Here is a 26,056-nt window from a genome sequence, read left to right on the forward strand (position 1 = left end):
ATGAGTTCGATAAGTTTATGGTGCGCGAACTTCAACTCGGGGAAGCGGACTAGTATAAGGAGTCGACGGTGGCGAGGGTGGTGCATTTGAAGTGTAGGCAACGAGTGGAGAGAGTTGGGAGGACGAGGGTGTTGAGCGATGGTTGACAGTGGTGTTATGAGGGACCCAGGATGATCATCGTGCATGCCCTCTGCTGCACTTTTTCAACAGTTCCTTTTGTGTGGTATGTGTATGTGTACTGGTGTACGTCCCGCTGGTCATCTTTTGTCTGCTCACACGTGGGTAGGGGATGGTGGGCGGGCTCCGGAAGGGTGGGTGTGGGTGGATGACGCGGCGCCCACACCTGCTGCTGCTGCTGCTGCGGGAGACGTTGACGGTGCCCCTGCTCACGACTGTTGGGGCTGAGGGTGGCGAGCCGGGCAGGTGTGACAAAGGGGGGGAGGGGATGCTTGGCCAGGGTATGGTTGCGGAGCAGCAGGGGAGCGGGAGGGGGAAGAAAAGGCAGGGGAGGGGAGGAGGGACGAAAGGACTTCTCTGGAGTGAGGACTTTGTGAAGGAGACTGTGATCCTTTCGTCCACTAACAGTGGTACTATCTCGCCAAAGGTGACTTTTCGGGGGCGATGTAACCTTGAGCAGGCGGAGTTCGGTAACTCTCTCTCTCTCTCTCTCTATAGCGATGCTGTTTTCCTGTGGGGCGGGGTAGTGTCAGGAATGGATGAAGGCAAGCAAGTATGAATATGTTCACGTGTATGAAATGTCTGCATATGTATATGTATATGTATGTATATGTGCCTATGTGGGCGTTTATATATATATATATATATATATATATATATATATATATATATATATATATATATAAATTTTTTTCTTTATTTTTCGTACATATTCGCCATTTCCCGCGTTAGCGAGGTAGCGTTAAGAACTGAGGACTGAGCCTTAGAGCGAAAATCCTCACTTGACCCCCTTCCTAGTTCCTTCTTTTGGTAAGTAAATCTGAAGGGGAGGATTTCCAGCACCCCCCCCCCCCCCCGACTCCCTCTCCTTTTAGTCGCCTTCTACGTCACGCAAGGCATATTTATGTATCATCCTCAGTACTAAACGCCGTGTCCCGCATTAGCGAGGTAGCGTCAGGAACAGACGAAGAAAGGCCGCATTCGCTCACATGCATTCTCAGCTATCATTTGCAATGCACCGAAACCACAGCTATCGCACAGACCTTTCCATGGTTTCCCCCAGCAGACTTACATGCTCCGATCATTCCATTAACAGCACGTCGACCCCTGTAAAGCACATCGTTTCAGTTCACTTTATCCTGTGCATGCCTTTTACCCTTCTGCATATTCAGGCCCCATCACTCAAAAGCTTTTTTACTCCAGACGTGCCGTCACTGTACTGAACAAGGGCATGTGAAGCGTCCATGGTAAACCATGGAAAGTTCTGTGAGGCCTGGCTGGGGATAGGGAGCTGTGGATTCGGTGCATTGCACACTACAGCTAGAGAATGGATGTGAACGGATGAGCGCTTCCTTGCGAATCCGGGAAACGGCTATCAAGTGTGCAATATATATATATATATATATATATATATATATATATATATATATATATATATATATATATATATATTACGGTAGGTCACAGTGGTGCGCGTGATCTAGTAATTTTGCTGATAACCACGAGGAAAATGAAACACGATATGTTCCCAAGTGCACTTTCTTGTAATGATTACATCGTCAGGGGAGATACAAGATTATATATATATATATATATATATATATATATATATATATATATATATATATATATATCCCTGGGGATAGGGGATTAAGAATGCTTCCCACGTATTCCCTGCGTGTCGTAGAAGGCGACTAAAAGGGGATGGAGCGGGGGGCTGGAAATCCTCCCCTCTCGTTTTTTTTTTTTTTTTTCCAAAAGAAGGAACAGAGGGGGCCGGGTGAGGATATTCCAAAAAAGGCCCAGTCCTCTGTTCTTAGCGCTACCTCGCTAACGCGGGAAATGGCGAATAGTTTAAAAGAAAAAGAAAGAAAGAATATGTATATATGTATAGATGTGTTAGATGTGATTATGAAGTCTGTGGTTGTGTGAGGGAGACGATTTTCAGTTTTTTCCTAGTTTTAAATATCTTCGTCTTATACGTTAACAAAGTAGATAATTCTAAATAATCATTCATTGTAAGCATACTTGTTCATATGTATTCACCGTTTCCTGCGTTAGCGAGATAGCGTTAGGAACAGACGAAGTAAGGCACCATTTGCTCACGTACATTCCTTAGCGTTCATGTAGTCAATGTGTGATGCACGGAATTCACAGACCCCTATTCACAACCAGGCCCTACAAACCTTTTCTTTGTTTTCCGGCTGCTTCATATGCTTTAATTCAATCCATTGACAGCTCGTTGCCCCCTATTTACCATATCGCTCCACTTTACTATTCCCGTGCATGCCTTTCACCCTCCTGCGTGTTCGGGCCCAAGGCACTCAAAATATTTTCTACACCATCCTTCCATCTCCAGTTTAGTCTCCCCGTTGTCCATGTACTTCAGACACACATATTCTCTTTGTGAGCCTTTCCTCACTCATTCTCTCCATACGTCCATACCATTGCAGCACACCCTCTACATCTCTTAACTACACTCTTCTTACTACCACACCTCTCTCTCTCACCCTTCGAACCCAGGTGACGCTTGCTTCGTGGTTTACCAAGTTAAATGGGAAGCTACACGGGACTTGGAAGCCCAGAAGAATATAACAAACTACAAAGGATTAAGAAAGGTGTTGAAGCATGGCCTTCCTCCTTCATCTGGCGTCGCTAGTTTTAAACACTTCTTCGTCGACTGAGAACTGGTCATATATTGACCCTCACGGTTTGTTAATGGAGGGAGACCTTCCCCAGTATGTGTTTCCTGCATCGGCAACATTACCGTGCAATCTTTACTAACGTAATGCCAGAAATATAGGAGTCTCATTCAAATATAAATAATAGAATGATAATGGAAGGGATAAAAGTATGGAGAAATTTTAGATGATTATGTTATTACAAAAAGACTGGTGAACATTTTTTTTTTTTTAGAGAATAGCTCAAACATAATTCTACATAATTAGTTTTGAGTCTTTTTTTTAGATTTCTTATAAAGGAAACCAGTGTGCAGCATTTTATATGAAAGGATTTTAGTATTTTTTTTCGATATCCTTTTCATAGTAAAAAGTGTTGAGTAACCAGTAGGTTCTGGCGCTTTACAAACCATCACACAATCAATCAGGTCATGTCATTTCCTAACCACAGCTGTAAGACTTGATCTCAGGCGGGTCCGTGTGTGCTGGTTCTGCCTCCGTAGTTTTTTTTTTTTTTTTAAGCTTATGTTTATCTAATGAAGATTTCCTGTTGCATGAGTGATGGGGGCGTCACTTCAGTCTAAGAATTGGAGCATAAGATGTTTTCTATTCATTTTTTTTTTTCAGTTTCAGTGGGTAATTTTTTTTTATTTATCTTTTTATACTTTTTTGATTGGGTCATACCGAGAAGTTCATTGGCTTTGTTTTCCTATGTTGTCCCTAAGTGACATCATTAAAGATGAATTAGACTTATGATATGCCATAAATGTACATTTCACTCATGAATGTTTCCTTAATTCAGTTATTCCCTTTTTTTCAACCTTTGTTTACCTTTTGTGTGAGGGTTTTTGAGGATTACCTGTGTAGGGTGTATAGCCATGGTGACATCACACACCCTTGACGCACACCTACCTTCACTCAGTATTACCCTAGTTCCTCCCTTCCTACTGGCAAACACGTCTCTGTCTACTGATGGAAACTCGTCTTTTCATCGAGTAGCATCTTCGGTGCATCTTCCATAGGGCATCTCTATCAACCCAACGCTCTGTACAGATCCATGAATGCTATATACAAATCCCTTTCTTTCTCCGAGTGTTTCTCACTCCTATTGTTCAAAGCGAACACTTGTTGCACATATGCGTTATTATTCCTGTGGCTACATGGATCCTCCCCAACCTCATGTTTTGTGTGTGTGTGTGTGTGTGTATGTGTGTGTGTGTGTGTGTGTGTGTGTGTGTGTGTGTGTGTGTGTGAGGGAGTAGACAGAGTGTGATCCACTGAGATAGTTACATAGGAAGGTACGATCATATGGCGTTATGGCTTGGTGGGGAATATGCAAGTGATTCTTCAGAAGCAGACCTTTCTGGCTCTGTTGATTAATTGTTATGATTAAAGGAACTTGTTGATCGAGGAGAGTAAGATTGCCGGGTGGACGTTGATTCTAGTGTACGTATACCCCTTTCTTCCATGTGTTGTGACAAACAGCCAAACCCCTCCCGACTAATTACCATGTCTCGGAAATGCCGAGCCTAAGTTTAGTAAAGTAATAACGCGCCGCCTACAGCACCTTGTTGGGATCACGTTCAGTGGAGGATGATAGCGACGCGAGCCGATCCTCATGTACCAGTAGAGAGGCGATTAAAACCTGGCATGGGCCATTGTATTGCACATGGCCGTTCCCTTCTGTACAGCTCAGGAGACGGTGTAACCAAGATCTTGGGAACATCAGTTGCCTATCTTGCCTTCCTCATGTTACAGCGAGAACACACACACACACACACACACACACACACACACACACACACGTTTGCTTATATAGACATACACACCCGTTCACACACAAAGTATGTCGACTTCTATGTTACTGTAACTTACCCATAATCACCACTACATGCATAATGTATAAACCGTAGAGTATGCTCTGTAGAATTGCCTGTATATATATATATATATATATATATATATATATATATATATATATATATATATATATATATATGTATATGTATATGTTCAGTAAACCGTTCTTTATTTATTTATTAAAGCAGAGAGTAAATGTCAGGGGAGCGTTTTTTATTAGTCTGGCGAGTGGAATCCCTCAGGGCCGTAGTGCCCTCAGGGACCACTGCTGTTTTTGATCTGTGCAAATTACTCGCCAAATGAGACTAAACCATTCCCAAATATGTTGGCTGACGTTGCCAAAACTTTCAAGAAAAAATAGATGTGCAATGTGATGTGGCGTGTAAAATATTGCAGTGAGACCTAGCCAGACTTGCAGCAGTAGCCAGACAAATGGCGAGTGAAATTTGGCCCTTAAGAATGCAGCACGTTAGTGAATTGATTAGATGGTGGTCGGGGTGTGTGGTGGGAACTAGTTGCAAGACTCATGTGCTTTTATAAGGCACGTGGACCTTCATGCCCAACATGTCACCAGAGTATGTGAGGAGGATCATCAGGGAGTCATACATAGGCACCTGGATGATGGTGAGGTGGGTGAAGAATCATCGTGACATCAGCCGTCTTCCTCGACCTTCTGACCTGTGGTAGTCTCTTCCTCCTCCTCCCCTTTTTTTCCCCGCCACTCTTCCTCTAACCCCTTCTACCTCTTTAAGAGTCAGGTGTACAAACACCTGCGGATCCCTGATTAAAGTCTTCTCTCTGTCTGTCTGTCTGTCTGTCTGTCTGTCTGTCTGTCTGTCTGTCTCTCTCTCTCTCTCTCTCTCTCTCTCTCTCTCTCTCTCTCTCTCTCTCTCTCTCTCTCTCTCTCTCTCTCTCTCTCTCTCTCTCTCTCTCTCTCTAGCCTTCGACAAGGGGCATGTTTTCCTGGGGCAGTGTTGGTCATGTTGGAAAAAAAAAACCAGAAAGAATGTGGACATCACTGGAGCATTCACTTGTATGTAGGAGGGAAATGTGAGGTTGAGATGAAGTCCCACGAGTGTGAGGCTCCATCCTAGTGTGAACGGAGATATATAAATGTTCACTTGAGAGTAAAGATCTGGGTTCAGTTTTCTCCTCGACCAGATCTTTCTTCACCCCCCCCCCCGCTCCCCTCCACTTATATTCCTCTATCCCTATTTTTTTTTCCTTTTGCTGTGAGCGCTGAGCGCTAACCCCGCATCATGTCAAAATCTTGTCATAGTTAGAATAGAAACTTCAAGTGATGGGGCAACACGAGTGTAGAACTCTGCCCTTATATAATAGGTAATGATATAACCATAACCCCCCACCCCCTTCCTCACCTCTCCCAAACCCCACGGGGTTTGTGCTGTGATTAATCCAAGGTTGTGTTTCTTTGAAGATTTTGTGTACACAGGATAACTCATTCATCCACGGAAGTTATAGAATTTGTCGAGTACGAGAAGTGTTGTGATCATAACATGTAGGTTGTATGACAGGGTGTAGTGCAGTGTACTGGGAACGGGCTCTCTTTTTTTGTCAACAGTTGATGCAGATGTTGTGTGAGGGAGGCATCAGTGTTAACAGTAGATTATATGTGAAGATGTAGCTTCTGGGATACAGACTAAGAAGACAGACTTGGCAGTTAATGTAGGTAGGTAGGTGTGTGGGTGGGTGAGCAGATGGGTTGAGTAGCCAGGAGCATGGTTTGGCTCCCCAGGGTGGGCGGGTGGGCGCCGCTGTCTGGTCAACCCTACTAATGCGCACCCTAATATCTCCAGGTGCCACAGTCTCCCTCGCCACGCCTCAAATGCCAGGGATATCAGGGCCAGGGACCGAAGCCGACGAGCCCTGGGGAGGTTAGTGTCTTGAGCACTTGTAGGGTTGTAGGAGGGCCGTAGAGATGGGTTGTAGAAGTATTGTTGTAGATATGGTAGTGGCGCCCACATGCCTACCTGTAGGGGGAGTACCTGGGCTGTAGATATGGAAGATTGGCCGGAGTAGGTGGTGATGGTACGTTGTTGACAGTGTGGTGGTAAAGTCATGTTGTCACCCAAGTCAGGGAGGGAAGTGGATACTGACTATTTACCAGTCACACTGGGGAAGGAGATTCCTGCTGTCATACCTCAGCAGGAAAGTAGAGTCCTGCTGTTTGTCACCTTAGAACCTCAGTAAGGGAGTAGAGTCCTTCTGTCACCTCAGTAAGGGAGTGCAGCCCTGCTGTCACCTCAGTAGGGTATCTTGTGTGGTGGAGGGTGGAGCAGAATCCCACATAGTTACTGTGGTAGAGGAGATACTGTGCATGTGGTTAGTGTGTTACAACCAAGGTGTAGTCATGATGAGTGGAAGCCATCACTGAGGCAAGTTATTGAATGAAAAAAAGGGAAGGGAGTATGAAAGAAGAGAGAGAGAGAAAAAAAAGAAATGAGTTAAAAGTTAAAAAGATTGAAATGGTTATGCAGAAGCTGTCTGCCAGGAAGACAGGTATATTACGTCTCGCCCATTAGCTTACGTTTAATGAGAGAGAAGTGGGAGTTTAGCACTTTTGAATAATGACGACAGTACTTCCTTGGTCGGCTGATGTGCACAGCCACCAGTCTGTAACTCTCACCTTCGTTCAGGTTGCACTGAGCGATGGTAGGAAGGCTTGCAGTGTCTCAACACTCAGGGTGGCGAGGCACGTTTACATGATCAGATGTGCTATCACGTGTACTGGTCGAGTATCACACGTGGGCACTGTAGGAGGTGGGCTGGGTCACCAAGGTCCCGTATGGGGTCAGGTGTATATACTCCCCCGTACCTGTCAGCTAGGGCGTGGCAGGAGCCTCCAGCCCCCATTCTCTTGGCTCAGCAGAACCAGAGAACATCGTAGCCAACATCTTTTTCCCGGAATGTTGACAGACATTCTCCACTGTCTAGTTCTCTCTGAAGCATCGATATTTTCCTCCTATCTTTCGCCACGGTTATCACCCTCAGAGTCCACCTGTACTGGTCATTCTCCTGCTCATGTTTTGTTACCTGCTCTGAGGCTGGACCACCTGCTGGGCTCCGGAGTGACGCAAGAGACGAGTGACGCTCGTGTGAGGTGGGAGGTAGTGCCCCCGCCCCTTGCTGGTGCCACCTGGCTCTGGACCAGGCAGCAGGTGGCATCAAGAGAGGCCTCTTGGACTTGTTGACAAATGGGGCCTTTTATTTCTCCCCTCAAGGAGAGACTTATGTACGTATCTCAGGTGCCTGAAGGGTCCACAGTGTGTCAACAGCGTACATACGGGAACAGATACAAGAAGAACTCCTCACTCACATCGTTCTGTGAATTTGGGCTGGTGAAATGTAAAGAGGTTTAGTCTGTGATTTCGAGAGGGAACATTCCAGTGAAAGCGACACAGTTCGTAAGTTAGGCTACAGAAACGCCACCTTAGGGAGCCGATTGATCTTATCCAGGAACTTGAGGAGATGGGACATGAAGGATGCCTTGTTCGAGACCGTAGAAAAGTGGACTCAAAAGATATCGAGAGAGAGAGAGAGGCAGTACGGAGGATGGACAACAGATGACACAAGACCTGATAGTCTATGATGAGGTTGAGGTTCTCAGGAAACAGGAGAATGGTTGAGCAGAAACCTTCTCCGACCACCAACTTCTCAGAAGCGTCCGCCGACGGGGCCACACAGCTATGAGGGAGCTCCAGGTAGTGTATAGAAATAGAATAGAATGGAATAGAAAATTTCTACATGCTGACTGGAAAACACAGTCTGATCTTATGTCATCCGCCGGACGCCCTGGGGAGAAAGTATTTAAACCTTTAATCCACAAAGAATAAGGAAGTTGAAGTAAATGTTTCAGTGTCATTCTCGAGCAGGCTTATTCACTGTTATTTCATATAATTCAAGTATTTCTCTACATCATGATAAAACAAGGTAAAGATTTCACTGTGTTGACCTTTTCGTCGCGTTGGCTTCTGTATCAGCGAGATTTACTCCGTATTAGCGAGGGTTACCACCGTATTAGCGAGGATTACTACCGTATTAGCGAGGGTTACTACCGTATTAGCGAGGGTTACTCTGTATTAGCGAGGGTTACTCTGTATTAGCGAGGGTTACTACCGTATTAGCGAGGGTTACTACCGTATTAGCGAGGGTTACTCCGTATTGGCGAGGGTTACTACCGTATTAGCGAGGGTTACTACCGCATTAGCGAGGGTTACTACCGTATTAGCGAGGGTTTCTACCGTATTAGCGAGGGTTTCTACCGTATCAGCGAGGGTTACTACCGTATTAGCGAGGGTTACTACCGTATTAGCGAGGGTTACTCCGCATTAGCGAGGGTTACTACGGTATTAGCGAGGGTTACTCCGTATTAGCGAGGTTTACTACCGTATTAGCGAGGGTTTCTACCGTGTTAGCGAGGGTCACTCCGTATTAGCGAGGGTTACTACCGTATTAGCGAGGGTTACTCCGTATTAGCGAGGGTTACTCCGCATTAGCGAGGGTTACTCCCGTATTAGCGAGGGTTACTAGCGTATTAGCGAGGGTTACTAGCGTATTAGCGAGGGTTACTAGCGTATCAGCGAGGGTTACTACCGTATTAGCGAGGGTTACTAGCGTATCAGCGAGGGTTACTCCCGTATGAGCGAGGGTTACTCAGTAATTTCCTGGTAGTGTTTCTTAACACTACTACTTAATATTACGTGTTTCTGCCGCAGGTGTTTTGTATCGAGGTTATATACGTGTGCTCAGTATTGTTGTTGTTTCAGCAGCCGGCATTGCCTTCAGATGTAGTAATGAGAATTGCAAAATCACCCAGTCGTGAATATTTACTAGCTTTCATTATTAGAAGTCAGTAATATATATATATATATATATATATATATATATATATATATATATATATATATATATATATATATATATATATATATATATATATATATATATCCTTCCTTCTTCTTTTGGAAAATTAAAAAAAAAAAAAAAAACGAGAGGGGAGGATTTCCAGCCCCCCGCTCCCTCCCCTTTTAGTCGCCTTCTACGACACGCAGGGAATACGTGGGAAGTATTCTTGCTCCCCTATCTCAGTCCTCTGTTCTTAACGCTACCTCGCTAATGCGGGAAATGGCGAATAGTTTGAAAGAAAAAGAAAAATATATATATATATATATATATATATATATATATATATATATATATATATATATATATATATATATATATATATATGTATATATATATGTATATATATATGTATATATATATATATATATATATATATATATATATATATATATATATATATATATATATATATATATATATATTATCCCTGGGGATAGGGGAGAAAGAATACTTCCCACGTATTCCCTGCGTGTCGTAGAAGGCGACTAAAAGGAGAGGGAGCGGGGGCTGGAAATCCTCCCCTCTCTTTTTTTTTTTTCTAATTTTTTAAAAGCAGGAACAGAGACGAGGGCCAGGTGAGGATATTCCCTCAAAGGCCCAGTCGTCTATTCTTAACGCTACCTCGCTAATGCGGGAAATGGCGAATAGTATGAAAGAATATATATATATATATATATATATATATATATATATATATATATATATATATATATATATATATATATATATATTTGCGTATGTGGATGTGTATGTATATACATGTGTATATGGGTGGGTTGGGCCATTCTTTCGTCTGTTTCCTTACGCTACCTCGCTAACGCGGGAGACAGCGATAAAGCAAAAAAAATATATATATATATATATATATATATATATATATATATATATATATATATATATATATATAAAGGTATTGGATTACGTTGTTCTACATACTGTTTTATAATCTGGATCCGCCTAACCTTCTGTTCCCGACATCTGACTACATGGTCCTGGCCAGGGTAGGATTTACCTGGTGAGGACCGTGATGTCGCTCTGGATTTATGAGGGGGAGGGGGTGTGGTGTTTAATGGGAGTGTGGGGTTTATCTTGATTTAACGCGGGGTTGACCTTCCAGTCCCCAGGTTTTATCTGGGGGGTTAGGGTAGTAGCCGGGCTGATCATTTCTGAACGTGGGGGCATTGGACGGCTCACCTCGGGAGGTTTATCTGTGGTGAACTGAGAATTATATGGGTTTATTTATAGTCATTCTGTTGGAGGTAGACAGGGGTTACCCAGAGATCACTGGAGTTTTGCTCGCACAGTTATTTATTTCCCCTTATAGGTTATGATAACTGGGGAAGCCCTTTAACCCCTCACAGCTGAGTCTGGGACCTTACCTTACCTTACGTATACCTTCCAGACGTCTTCTACCCTCGCCCCGTAGTGTAAGACCGTGCCATACGTAAGGTATACCCGACCATGGTTTTAGGAGTCTACCTTCACAGCTTGGGCTGGAACCTTACCTTACTATACCTGTACCATACAATGGTTCTAGAGGTCTTCTATCCTTACAGTTGGGTCACGGACCAGACCTTACTATAAGCATAACATACGATGGTTCCAGAGGTCTTCTGTCTTCACAGCTGGGTCAGGGGACCATACCTTACCATTCACATACCATCCGATGTTTCCAGAGGTCTTCTACTCTCACAGCTGGGTCAGGGACCATACCTTACCATACATGTACCTTACGATCGTTTGCGAGGTCTTCTGTTCTCACAGGTGCCTTAGCTTACCGCATGTATATGTAACGATGGTTTGGATGGTCTTCTACCCGCACAGCTGGGTCTGGGACCACCCTGTCGCGTTGCTCACCTGCTCAGTCAGACTGTTGGTGGTCGCAGCCAGTAGGCCTACGGAATCACTACATACTAACTGATAACAACAGTCTAGGAACATATCCAGGTCCCTTGTTGATTTTTTCTCACTGTACAGTCCCAAGTGGTTCTCCTTGTTTGTTGACAAACTTTTACAATAGTTCTGGGCCCCAGATATTTACAGAGTTTTCACTGTTCGTGGGTTAACATTTCACTGGGTCTTCCTCACTCCTCGTGCCGGTGGGAGATTAATGTCCAGTGCAGAATTTGGAGCCATGTTCTCAAGGGTTTACCAGTCGCAACTCATGCTGTAGGTCTCCCATGTGTGTGTGGTCTTGGAGAGTACAGCCTGTACTCCCTGTTGCTGCTAGTGGCTACGATGGGTCCTTAGCAGTGTTTAGTGTGGGCTGGGAGGATGTTAACAATGTCTAGTGTGGGCTGGGAGGATGTTAGCAGTGTCTAGTGTGGGCTGGGAGGATGTTAACAGTGTCTAGTGTGGGCTGGGAGGATGTTAACAGTGTCTAGTGTGGGCTGGGAGGATGTTAACAGTGTCTAGTGTGGGCTGGGAGGATGTTAACAGTGTCAGTGTGGGCTGGGAGGATGTTAACAGTGTCTAGTGTGGGCTGGGAGGATGTTAACAATGTCTAGTGTAGGCTGGGAGGATGTTAACAGTGTCCAGTGTGGGCTGGGAGGATGTTAACAGTGTCCAGTGTGGGCTGGGAGGATGTTCGTACACATGTCCCTCCGTGGAGGAGGGTTGCCCAACTCGTCCATCTTGAGGTTAGATAATGGGATTTACATTCGGGATTGATCTGAATTCCTCATTACGTGGGATTTACTTTCACCCAATAAACTAGGAGTTTCCTTGACATTTATCGGCCAGGTCAAAGGTCAGGTCATCGTACTCAGAGGTCTTGCTCAAGAGGTCGAGTTTTTGTATCGTATGGATGATTTTTTTTAGTCTTATTTTGTCTTTCAAATGTGGTCCATAGTGGTGATCGTATGGACGTGACACTGAGGGCTACTAGTAAGACTGGACTGGTAGTCTGTAGTTGAAAACATCATGGGAAAAAAAGGTAGATGTACAGAATTGAAACTGATGCTTAGCTGGTACACACACACACACACACACACACACACACACAGTATATGGCGGCAGTTTACATAGGCTTAAAGGGATACTTGGTGGCGTAGAAAGTTCAGGAGATGAAGACCTACGAGTGTAGAACCCCCCCCTACGTACCTCCCTCTTGTACTGTACAAACAAGTAGTTACCCACGAGTCATGTCTATAGAGGTAAACCACACATGTATGTACGGTCAGGGTGACAATCTCACAGGGACCTTGTACATGCTGGGACGCGCGCAGACGTAGCCCCTCACATGAACAGCTAGACCACAACCTGAAGGATGTGAGTGGGCGAGTAACCCAGGTGCAGATGGTCCACCTCACCAGCTGTGGTGCTGGGTGTGTGTGTGCACCGATGACGTGTAGGTTAAGGGTCCAGCTACCACAGGTGGTGGAGACTGACGGCCCAGGTGGGGTACGTGTGGCCCCCAGCTCGAGGACAGACCTGGCGGGGAGGTTTCCGTTCCCTCCCTGGCCTCACAGTAGTTATAATTAGCCTAATGCTAGTGAGGCTGGAAGCTGTGCTGGGTGGCAGGGATAATCCCCGGGAACCTGGGAGGTCTCAAGGCAACGGGTGGGGACCGAGGGGGTCTCAAGGCAACGGATGGGGACCAGGGAGGTCTCAAGGCAACGGGTATGGACCAGGGAGGTCTCAAGGCAACGGGTGGGGACCAAGGAGGTCTCAAGGCAACGGGTGGGGACCAAGGAGGTCTCAAGGCAACGGATGGGGACCAAGGAGGTCTCAAGGCAACGGATGGGGACCGAGGAGGTCTCAAGGCAACGGGTGGGGACCAAGGAGATCTCAAGGCAACGGGTGGGGACCAGGGAGGTCTCAAGGCAACGGGTGGGGACCAGGGAGGTCTCAAGGCAACGGGTAGGGACCAGGGACGTCCCAAGGCAACGAGTGGGAACAAGAGAGTTCTCAGAACAACGGGTGGGGACCAGACAGTTCTCAGAACAACGGGTGGGGACCAGAGAGGCCTCACTGAGGGCAACGGTTGTCACACGCACATGTACGAGACCAAGACAGTAATACTGCACGTGTTCAGGATCCCCATCGAGTTAACCACAGTAGCTAAGGATGGTATAATGCCTAGTGTGGCTCCAGGCTGTACTCGGCGGACTTGGGTAAAACGAAACAGCCTAAAAAGAATTGTGTATTTCTTTGTAAGTCCAAACAAGGCATAGATATGTACACTTACACGATGGTTACTTAGAAACGCGTTACACCCACACATATCCCAGGGTCAGAGGTGGCCATGGACCCACACGACCAAGGAGCATCCAAGCGGATGCACCAGCTCTCATTTGTGTGCTAAGATTAATACGCGCCACATGGATAGGTGTATATGATGAGCGACGAAAATAGATATATATATATATATATATATATATATATATATATATATATATATATATATATATATATATATATATATATATATATATATATTCGCTGATAAGATCTCATGGAAAAGGAAACGCAAGATCCTGAGCGCTTTCGCTTTCGTGCATTAACATACCTTCAAAGTACTGTTACAGTAACTGTCCTCTGAAGATGTGTTAATACACGAAAGCGCTCAGGATATCATGTTTCCTTTTCCATAAGGTTTTTGATTTCATCATTTATGAAATCACGTGTTTGCTGTGATTTTGTGCATATATATATATATATGTATATATATATATATATATATATATATATATATATATATATATATATATATATATATATATATATATATATATATTTCTTTTTCTTTCTTTCATACTATTCGCCGTTTCCCGCGTTAGCGAGGTAGCGTTAAGAACAGAGGACTGGGCCTTTGAGGGAATATCCCCACCTGGTTGGTCTCCTTCTCTGTTCCTTCTTTTGGAAAATTAAAAAAAAACAAGAGGGGAGGACACGCACATATACATCCCTATACATTTCAGCGTATACATATATATACATACACAGACATATACATATATACACTTGTACACAATTCGTACTTGCTGCCTTTATTCATTCCCGTCGCCACCCCGCCACGCGTGAAATGACAACCCCCCTCCCCCCGCCAGCGCGCGAGGTAGCGCTAGGAAAAGACAACAAAGGCCACTTTCGTTCACTCTCAGTCTCTAGCTGTCATGTATAACGCACCGAAACCACAGCTATTTACAGGATAATTGGAATGAACAGGAAAATACCATCACTTGCAACAACCACTGAACACAGAACTTGATGTTTAGCTTGGAGTAGATCACTGGTGCAGGTAGCAACATTTAACAGGTTCACTGGTATCTTTAAAGGGAACAGTTGAATATTTCAATGATGACTTACTCATTAAATATGACTAGTCACGGCACAGGTGTGATCTGCGAACACTTGGCCTGTAGTCAAAGGATTTCACTGGTGACTGGCTAGTTCAAGAGTGAGCTGTGAACACCAGGCAGCAGTTAAGGATTTTACTAGTGACGACTGGACGATTTAAGTGTGAGTAACCATTAGGGTGAGCACACTTGTTATTAACCTGGCACTCCACACCAAACGTGCCTGGGTAAGGTAGTGTATTCCCCCCTCGGGGGGTGGACCCAGCGAGACTAGATCTCGTCCTCCGTCACTCCCAGACTCTCTGTCTGATTGGTGTGACGCCTTGGCCCCAAGAGATGTAGACGGCTTGTCGTGGCTTGTATATGGCTTTCCGTACTTGTAGACGGCTCGTCTTGCGTGTGGAATTCTCCTCGCGCTTGTAGGCAGCACATAGACAGTGCTTACAGACGGGATATAGACGGGTCCACAGCTGGAGGTTGGAGCTTTTGGAAGGGTGTCGTCAAACGCTGAGGGTGAGCGTTGTGGGGCGCTGCAGGGGAGCGTAGGCCAGGCCCTACGGCGGTGGAGAGCTGGTACACTGATTGAGCAAACCCAGGGTTGCGGGTGAGCGCTGCTGGAGGCGCTGATGGGAATTGTGGGTGAGCGTTGTCAGGCGCTGTGGGTGAGCGCTGTGTAGCGTTAACTGGCATTGTGGGTGAGCGGTGCAAGAGGCGTTGTCAGGCCTTGCAAAGCGCTGAAGCTAAGCGTTAGGGAATCATCGCACGGTAAGTGGTCAGAGGGGTGTGGCTGGGGAGTACGGTGTGTTAGAGCTGTAGGGGATGTGGTTGGATGGTATAATGTGGTAGAGCGGTAGGGGATGTGGCTGAGTAGTATGGTGTGGTAGAGCGGTAGGGATGTGTGGCTGGATAGTATAGTGTGGTAGAGATCGGTTGAGGATGTGGCTGAGTAGTTTGGTGTGGTAGAGAGGTAGGGGTGTGGCTGGGTAGTACTGTGTGGTAGAGAGGTAGGGGTCGTGGCTGGGTCATATGGTGTGGTAGGGGATGTGGGTAGGTGATGGTATGGATGGTATGTTTTAATAGCCTTTGGGGGGGTGAGGATTGCCGGGTTAGGGGTTGGGAGAGGGGGTGGGGGGAGGCAGCACGCGAGCACACACACAAGTACACATAAATAAGGACACAGCCGCCATTACCTCGATTGCCCTGTTTATCTGCACGCTAACAGGCCGGCCAGTCTGGGGGAGGGGGACCCACTGCTTAGGGGAGCGGGAGGGGGCTGGCTCACCGTCTGGAGACAAGACAGGAGGGACTGACTGACTGTCGGGGAGGGGGAGAAGACAGGAGGGGCTGGCTGACTGTCGAGGAGGAGGAGAAGGCAGGAGGGACTGGCTGACTGTTGGTGAGGGGGAGAAGACAGGAGGGACTGGCTGACTGACTGTTGGGGAGTGGGAGAAGACAGGAGGGACTGGTTGAGTGTTGGGGAGGGGGAGAAGACAGGAGGGACTGGCTGATTGTTGGAGAGGGGGAGACGCCAGGAGGGACTGACTGACTGACTGTTGGGGAGTGGGAGAAGACAGGAGGGACTGGTTGAGTGTTGGGGAGGGGGAGAAGACAGGAGGGACTGGTTGAGTGTTGGGGAGGGGGAGAAGACAGGAGGGACTGGCTGACTGTTGGGGAGGGGGAGAAGAAAGGAGGGGCTGGCTGACTGTTGGGAAGGGGGCTGCCTGACCGTCTGAGAGAAAGCATAAGGGACTGGCTGACTTAGTTTGGGAGGTGGGGGGAAGTGGGTGGCTGAACATCATGACTGGTGGGGGGTTTGAGGTCCGGCTGCTTGGTCTTAGAGACATACCTCACCCTGGTTTGTTTTGCCTCACGTGTCTTTCCATAGTTTACCCTAGCTTACGTTTACCTTATGGTGGTTTAGCTTACGATTATTTCGGAGGTGTTTCTCACCTCACAGTTGGATCAAGGACCATGCCTTGCCTTACGTATACCTTCAAATGGTTCCAGATGTCTTCTACCCCAGGATCTAGAACCTTGCGCTCCCACAGTTGGGGCTGAGACCCTTACCTTATGCTGGCTCCGTTGATTTCTCTTCCCACAGTTTTTTTTTCTGTGACCAAAGATATCATGTTGGCCCCCTGGTCAGTAAGGATGTTGGAGGCTACGGCCATAGGTCTATAAGAACCCACATCCAGATTGGTGTGGTACTATCTGTAGGTACCTGTCCAGGCACTTGTTATATTTCTCCACTGATGCATCTGACTGTTGGAGTCCGTGTGTTCAACACTCGTAGGCCCCCGAATGTTTACACTTGTTTTCCTCCTGTTGTGAATTTTGCACTTTTCGGTTTCAGTTGTGATACTCTCCCACTCCTCTTAAACCGGTTTGTTGAGCGCTCCTGATGGTGTCGGGCGGCGCGCTTCGTGACCGTCGGTACACAGAGATGTCGTGACTCAGACGCAGCCGCTGGCGAAGGCGAGAGGGACCCTCCGGTGCTGTAGGTTGGCCGAGCCAGCAGCCGCTGGGCGTCCTCCCCCACAACGTTTTGTTACCGGGAGCTACCGGGGCTCCCCCGCCATGTCACAGTACTAGGAGCCACGGGAGCGTCCCCCCGCCATGTTATGATACCGCCACCCGCTGGGGCGTCCACCACCATGTTATAGTATGGGAGCCAGTGGGGCGTCCCCCGCTGTGCTAAATAGTATCAGAAGCCTCTGTGTCGTCCCCGACCTTGCTGTAGTACCGGCTCAGTTGACAGTACCGTACGCCCTGTGGTCAGAAGACCTGGCCTAGTTAGCATGGGTTATGAAGGTCGCACCTTAAGTTGTTCTTCATCTAGTCATGTAAGATCTCTGTATATGCTGGTCTTCCCCTCTGGTTCTGTGGCCATGATTGTGCCACCAGTGTCGTGTGTGACCACATTGTCATCAGCGTCTCACGGTTGGTTCAGAGGAAGGCAGTACTAGTGACAACACCCAGTGTGGCCATGTTGTATCTCCAAGTCTCCAGTCACGGACGAAGGTCCTAATCGAGGCACAAGCCTTGAGAGAAGCATGGGAAATGGCCAAAAGGTAGAGAAGTAAGAAGAAAAGAGGAACATTTATCTGAATTTTGGAGGAGGTGGAAAACCTTTCTGATAAAAAAAAAGACATCAGAAAGTAAATAGTTCCAAAGCTTAGGGGTATAGGGAAAGAAACAGACACCACGATGGCTCACTCGTGAGTTGCCAGCAGCCGCTCGGTAATCATGTGACGCACTAGATTTCCGAGTATTACGTGGTCTGGCTAATGGCAAGGGCACTTTAAGTGGCCAGCTCTGGGGAGTAGAAGTAGACAGTATCTCCAGGAAATTTGGGGAGAGAGCCCACGCTGAGGTGCAGTGCAGGAAGGTCAGTTTTTGACATCAGATTCGGAGGATTGCTTTAGACTCAAGAGTAGTGTGGAAATATAGTAGTTTTCTAGGAACAGTGCTCTGTACCAGGATGAATCATTCCTTATATAATCGAATTCAAAGAAGAAGAGTTTTAGGCATCTGAACAGGACGCTCAGGTGATTGAATCTTAGAACCATCGAATGAAATGAGAAAGCTGTGAGTTTTGAAGGAGTAATGGGTATACTTATGTTGTATCTTCTCCACTGGAACATCTTGTCCAAATCTGTGTTTATAGAGACAGTGACAACGGGACTTGTAGCTAACCAAGCAAGATTAATTTCTGCCTGTAATATTGGCTAGTTTATTGTGCACCTCATGCTCATCCTGTGAATGATAGAGCAGAAGGATTACAGAGGTCACAAAGGGTCTTTTTCATATCCCACTGGCCTGATAGTCATTACATAGATTGTTAGAAAAATTGGAGAAGGTGAAGCGGATTAGAAAGAAAATGCAGGAATCTTTTACTGCCTTCGTCAGCCGATGAGTGCTTTTGGTTATTTGCTTAGGTTACGTAGAGTTACAATGATACACAGACCATACAGACCCAAGGTCCAGGCGAGGTAGTTTGGCCTTAACACTACTCTAAAAAGATGCAGCTCCCATAAAAGCAGTAGAAGAAAGGATAACAAAGCAAAGATCCTCTCCCACCTCTAATCCTTCCGGCAACTTGTCTTACGGAAAACATATAGAAAAAATACTTTGCAAGACTAATATTCCTGGGGGATGTTTTTATGGAAGAGTCAGAAGGTAGAATTAACGTGAATATTTCATGTATCTCATCACCAAAGACATGCATTCCTTCACATTCTGTTGTAAAGACAACTGTCAGGATAAATCTTGAGTTTCAGTCTCGCTACTTACCATGCTTATATTACTCCATATATGCAAGAATGATACGATAATTCCCTCTTGTTCTCTTGAAGGAGGTGACATGGTTTGATCATTGTTGGCACGATTCCACAGCATGGCCAGGACAAGATCATGAAGTGAAAAGGTGGCATGATGTACCACTATGTTATGATAATTTATTAAAAGGAATGGTTCAGTATCGGAGAGTGAGAGGTGAGGATCAGGCATGATTCTGAAGATGTTGACAGTCATGCTCTGAACAACATGTTTGGTGAGCTTATTCAGCGCATCAGTCCTTGATAAAGAAGTAGTTCATGCAGTCCAGATACTTTCGGTGATCATTAAGTTTTAGTCCATTTTCTCTCGTTGGTAGTACTGGCGCGACCCCGAAAAAATTTCTATATCAACGTTGTTGAATCTTATATAAGTATTTCAAAACATTCTATTAACTTGCCTCGGAATCGCATTTCATTTAGAGAACAAATTCAGTTCTCGAATCTCGCACAAGTCTTTCTTCACACAGTATGTTACCTAAGGAAGGAATCAGTTCTGTTGGTCGCAGCTGCACTGCTTCCAGTTTAACACGAGAGGAAATCGTTTATAAAAGAAAAAGGAGGAAGAGTGGAGGGAGCATAGCAGAACCTTGAGGGACACCGCTGTTGATAAAGAAGAGAGGGAGAGGTTGCTTCACTGTTAGACCAGATAGAGAAGGAAGCTTAGATATGAGGGAATAGAGTGAGGGAGGAAAGCCAAAAGATGGGAGATTGGAGATCAGACCCCGATGCCATACCTTGTCAAAAGCTTTCGATGTGTCAAAGGCTACAACATGGGATTTCGCAGAGTCCCTCTGGGTTGATTACCAAGTACCAGACATTTGTAGGAGAGGAAGGGATATCATCGGTGGACCTAACCTTGCGGAAGCCATAGCGGTAATCAAAGAGAAGACTTCGAGATTCGACATGCTTTAGGAAATAGGAAATGGGGAGAGATGTAAAGTCTCTGGAAATAAAAGACGTCAGATGAACAGTGCGATACTTGTAGAAGTTAGCACGGTCACCCGTCCTCTTGACGGGCTGTACCCAACACACAATCTCCCAAGATCCGTCGGTGTGTTAAGCAGAATCGAAAGAGACGGGCAGACACAGGCGCGAGTTCAGAAGCAGCCTTTCAAAGCACCATCAGGTGCATGAGTTGTGCTTGTGTCCCTAGAGAGAGAGAGAGAGAGAGAGAGAGAGAGAGAGAGAGAGAGAGAGAGAGAGAGAGAGAGAGAGAGAGCTGTTTGGAGTGCACGAGAACAGATCACACAGAGGAGTGTAGCCTTTATAATAGGTGTGTGTATCAGGAAATGAAGGAATGCTGTGACGCGAGAGAAGAACAAAAGAAGAACGAAAATAAATACTTTTTCCATCAAGAGATGCTTATATTACGAGGTAATACAACGGCAGGGGCTGGGAGCGAAAGATATTTTCGGCCAGAGACCAAGACGAGCTGTCAGTGGAGGATGAGGATGAAGGAGGGACTCAGCTCACGACCACCGTAACGTTCGTAACATGCCAGATGTAACGTGCTACCACCAAGGCTGGCCATTGGGTAGATGGTAACTGTGACACCCTGTGTGGTCGTGCCAGCAGTGGACTGTGACCATCACTACCAGTGCTACCATTTCTACCACTCTTACCCTTTCCAACATCACTACCAGCACAGTCATCACCGCCACTATCACCACCACTACCACCAGCACAATCTCCATCACCACCAACACCATCACTATTACCACTACCACTGGTACTATCACCACCACTACACCATCACCACCTACACCACCACTAACACCACCACTAACACCACCACTATCATCATTACCACCAACAGCATCACTGCCACCACCACTACCACCATCACCATCACCACCTACACCACCACTAACACCACCACTATCATCATCACCACCAACAGCATCACTGCCACCACCACTACCACCAACACCATCACCACCTACACCACCACTAACACCACCACTATCATCATCACCACCAACAGCATCACTGCCACCACCACTACCACCATCACCACCACCACCACTGCTATCACCATCACCACCACCACCACTGCTATCACCATCACCACCACCACCACTGCTATCACCACCACCAGCATTATCACCATCATTACTACTATCACCATCACCAGCATTACCACCATCGCCACCATTACCCCCAGCACTGTCACCATCACCCCCAACAGCAGCATTGAGACCTCAGCAGCAGCAGCCCGCCAGGCCCAGGTGTAGATACGTAAGGCCACAGTGCCACTGTATGACCAGAGTGCCAAGGGCTTGTTGGCTCTATTTACAACCAGGGCGGGTGGCACTTGTGCCATGCTGTCCCGCCCTGCCCTGCCCTCCACCGACCGACCCCCTCTCCCCCATCCTCCCTCCCCTCCTTGACACCCACAGCCCAACACCAACCCCCCCCCCCCCCCCCGCCCCTCCCAAACACCCACAACTCTACCCCTGCCCTTCACCGACCAGTCTCCCTCCCTCCTCCCTCCCTCACACCCATAGCTATACCCCCCTGCCCGTATGTGTGTCTGTGTGTGTGTGTGTTGTGTGTGTGTGTGTGTGTGTGTGTGTGTCTGTGTGTTGTGTGTGTGTGTGTGTGTGTGTCTGTGTCTGTGTGTGTGTGATACAAGGAGAGCGGTTTACACACATGTTTACCCAGTTCCATAACCTTGTATATATGTACTATATCTTTATTCTTATGCGCGGACACACACACACACACACACACACACACACACACACACACACACACACACACACACACACACACACACCTTAGGTACCAATATTATCGACCAGACCCTAGGGGAAGATGAACAGTTGGGTGGATTGTGGACCGGCTGCTGCGACCAGAATTCGAACTTGTGCATGTTTGATCCCAGGAGGCCGTACATGCGTGACGCTCAGTAACGCTAACCGCTACAGCACGGAGGGCCGTGGTGTGTGTGTGTGTGTGTGTGTATAATAATGATGATATTACTTCTACTACTCCCTGGACTGCTTTTACTACTACTACTACTACTACTACTACTACTACTACTACCACCACCACCACCACCACCACTACTACTGTACAACGAATAATAATGATGATATTTTTATTAATGATAATAATGATGATAATAATAGTAATGATAATGATAATGATGATGATAATAATAATAATAATAATAATAATAATAATAATAATAATAATAATAATAATAATAATGATAATGATGATGATGATGATAATAAACGGTTTATTGGATTATCTTTACCCACAAGCTGCAAATATATACAGAACTAACACATCTCTGGCTGAGTATAAGATGCTGAGTGAGTGAGTGAGTAAGTGAGGCCACGTGCCCACACAACCACCACAGCCTGGCTAGTGTGATACACTCTGTAAACACTTACTCAGGGCCTCCTTACTTTCCCCCCCACCGTCCATCATCCCGTAGTGTGTCTGATGGTTGCTGGCAATATTTTGGATCGTCCTGGACCTTAGATATTTAGGGTATTTTCTAAGCGATCACACTGCACACTAGTCTTCCATATCTCTTTATGTCAGTAGGTAGGATAGTAAATTTAAGAGAAGGTTGGGGACTTTGCCTTCTAGGGTTTTCCAGCTGTAGATTAATGATATACCTCTCCCGTCTCGGGTCCAGAGAGCACAGCTTCAGTGGTGAAAATCGGTCTTAGTGATTCAGTTCCTTCACTACGTCAGTTTGGGCCGTGAAAAGATCTTTGAAAACTCACAGACTCTCTACACCACCTGACTTGTACGGTGACGTCAATACACAGCAGTACTACTCTACCCTTGAGAGTACTAGCGTCTTTTTAAAAAGCGTCATCATTCATTTTTCTCGCTTTGTCTTGGAAGGTCCGCAAGATCCATCCTACCATTTTTTTAGGGGGGGAGAGGTTAACCATTGCCTTGTTTTGTTAGCTGAAGGTAAGGTCGTCAGACATTATGAGTGCGAGGTGTTTCACATTGTTCAGTCGTGATATGATGGTGTCTTGTGTGTCCGGTATTGCGTATTGCTCTTTATTTCGTCATTTTCCCCATACCGGAGGAGTTGGCACTGATCCCCATAGTGAACACATCATGTTGTTTTCGGTGCCCCAGTGGAAAAGGCTTTGTTTATGTCGGATTTTTTTGTTCGTGTGTGTCTTCTGCTGACGAGGTGTTCATCTTTCTTGTGGTAACATCTGCAGAGGATGATATGAAACTATGATATGTGTTTACGTCATTGTCAGATGTAAGAATGAGGAACCGAAGTGGTGCAAGTATAGTTCCTTCTTACCGATGTGGCGCTTGAAACAACCCGACTTACAATAACCTGCCGCTATCTGCCAGTTGAAAAGGTGTATATACATATATATATATATATATATATATATATATATATATATATATATATATATATATATATATATATATATATATACATATATATCCTCTAGTATTAGCAGCCATTCCCATCTTACACATTTTATTATGCCCCGTGACAACATGGTCACATTTGTCGAAGACTTTTGCCAAGTCTATGTATATCACATTAGCATTTTGTTTGTTCTCCAGTGGTTCTACAATTTTGCCATAGTGGTCAGAAGCGACTTAGAAAGAAGCAAGATCATCCCGCCGTGAAACCATATCGTCCTGGGGTTATGGAGATTGTTTGATACCATTTAGAGATGCGGCCAGTTTACATCGTAAGACTGAAAAATGTAATTAATTTTTATTGTCTTTGTTATGGGTCTGTGGATTTTGGGATTGTGTTGCATCCTCCTCTATGTAGTGCGGTGATATGAGTCATTTTTTCAAATTAGTGATGATGCCATAGTCTAGACTAATTGTCAGTTGCTGAAGCAAGTGGTGTTTTGCATATCTTTATGAAGACAGAGTTATAGGAGTCCCGTCTTGGAGCAGAGTGCTTGCTTGGATTACCAGAGGCTCTCTCGAACACCCTGTGGCAAGGTGGTGAGATCTGTCATGTGTAACACACATGGGAGGTTTACTCTTTACAAAGTGTGTTGGGTCGGTTGTTTTTCTCTCTGCCTCACAGATCACCGATTCAAGTTGCTTTTTATTTTTGGATTTCATTCATCTTGCAATCATCTGTGTACGTTCCCTCTTCTTTTCTTAGTGGGCCAGTTAAGTTGATGGTCCTCGATTTGCGTAATTGGTAGGCGCGTGAAATAGAGACTTTTAGATGTTAATGTGCTGAGAATTGCAACTGGAGGGATGTCTGATCATTATCTTGTGGAGGCGTAGGTGATGATTTGTAGAGGTTTTCAGAAAAGAAGAGTGAATGTTGGGGTGAAGAGAGTGGTGAGAGTAAGTGAGCTTGGGAAGGAGACTTATGTGAGGAAGTACCAGGAGAGACTGTATGTATGTATAGCTCATGGTGAAGTGCCTGAGGATTGGCGGAATGCATGCATAGTGCCATTGTACAAAGGCAAAGGGGATAAAAGTGTGTTCAAATTACAGAGGTATAAGTTTGTTGAGTATTCATGAGAAATTATATGAGATGATATTGATTGAGAGGGTGAAGGCTTGTACAGAGCATCAGATCGGGGAAGAGCATTGTGGTTTCAGAGGATGTGTTGATCAGTTGTTTGCTTTGAACAATGTATGTGAGAAATACTTAGAAAAACAAATAGATTTGTATGTAGCATTTATGGATCTGGAGAAGGCATGTGATAGAGTTGATAGAGATGCTCTGTGGAAGGTATTAAGAGTATATGGTGTGGTAGGCAAGTTGCTAGAAGCGTTGAAAAGTTTTTATCGAGGATGTACGAGTAGGAAGAGAGGAAAGTGATTGCTTCCCAGTGAATGTCGGTTTGCGGCGGGGGTGTGTGATGTCTCCATGGTTGTTTAATTTGTTTATGGATGGGGTGTTAAGGAGGTGAATGCAAGCGTTTTGGAGAGAGGGGCAAGTATGCAGTCTGTTGTGGATGAGAGAGCTTGGTAAGTGAGTCAGTTGTTGTTCGCTGATGATACAGCGCTGGAGGCTGATTCAGGTGAGAAACTGCAGAAGCTGGTGACTGAGTTTGGTAAAGTGTGTGAAAGAAGAAAGCTAAGAGTAAATGTGAACAAGAGCAAGGTTATAAGGTACAGTAAAGTTGTGGGACAAGTCAGTTGGGAGGTAAGTTTGAATGGAGAAAAACTGGAGGAAGTGAAGTGTTTTAGATATCTGGGAGTGGATTTGGCAGCGGATGGAAGCAGAAGTGAGTCACAGGGTGGGGAAGGGGGCGAAAGTACTGGGAGCCTTGAAGAATGTGTGGAAGGCGAGAACATTATCTCGGAGAGCAAAAGTGGGTATGTGTGAAGGAATAGTGGTTCCAACAATGTTATATGGTTGCGAGGCGTGGGCTATAGATAAGGTTGTGCGGAGGAGGGTGGATATGTTGGAAATGAGATGTTTGAGGACAATATGTGGTGGTGTGAGGTGATTTGTTCGAGTAAGTAATGAAAGGGTAAGAATGTGTGTGGTAATAAAAAGAGTGTGGTTGAGTGAGCAGAAGAGAGTGTATTGAAATGGTTTGGTCACATGGAGAGAATGAGTGAGGAAAGATTGACCAAGAGGATATATGTGTCAGAGGTGGAGGGAACGAGGAGAAGTGGGAGTCCGAATTGGAGGTGGAAGGATGGAGTGAAAAAGACTGAGCAATCGGGGCCTGAACATGCAGGAGGGTGAAAGGCGTGCAAGGAATAGAGTGAATTGGAAGGATGTGGTATACCGGGGTCGACGTGCTGTCAGTGGATTGAACTTGGGCATGTGAAG

At 45.7% G+C, this 26,056-nt stretch overlaps 1 protein-coding gene across 5 annotated transcripts in view; it reads left to right on the forward strand.

Annotated features, from left to right (window-relative positions):
* The window catches only part of sd (TEA domain transcription factor 1 homolog scalloped), a 330,242-nt gene that overhangs the window by 41,951 nt on the left and 262,235 nt on the right, over window positions 1–26,056 (forward strand). For 3 of the 5 annotated variants that reach the window (XM_071686621.1, XM_071686624.1, XM_071686623.1), the window contains exon 2: window positions 6,533–6,610. The exons of the other annotated variants lie outside the window; for them this stretch is intronic. In XM_071686621.1, the coding sequence (XP_071542722.1) occupies window positions 6,562–6,610 (49 nt within the window). In that variant the 5' untranslated portion in view covers window positions 6,533–6,561. The remainder of the gene's footprint in view (window positions 1–6,532; window positions 6,611–26,056) is intronic. 5 annotated transcript variants of the gene reach the window in all.

This window comes from Panulirus ornatus, chromosome 42 (genome assembly GCF_036320965.1).
Source record: "Panulirus ornatus isolate Po-2019 chromosome 42, ASM3632096v1, whole genome shotgun sequence".
Classification (NCBI taxonomy): Eukaryota; Metazoa; Arthropoda; class Malacostraca; order Decapoda; family Palinuridae; genus Panulirus; species Panulirus ornatus.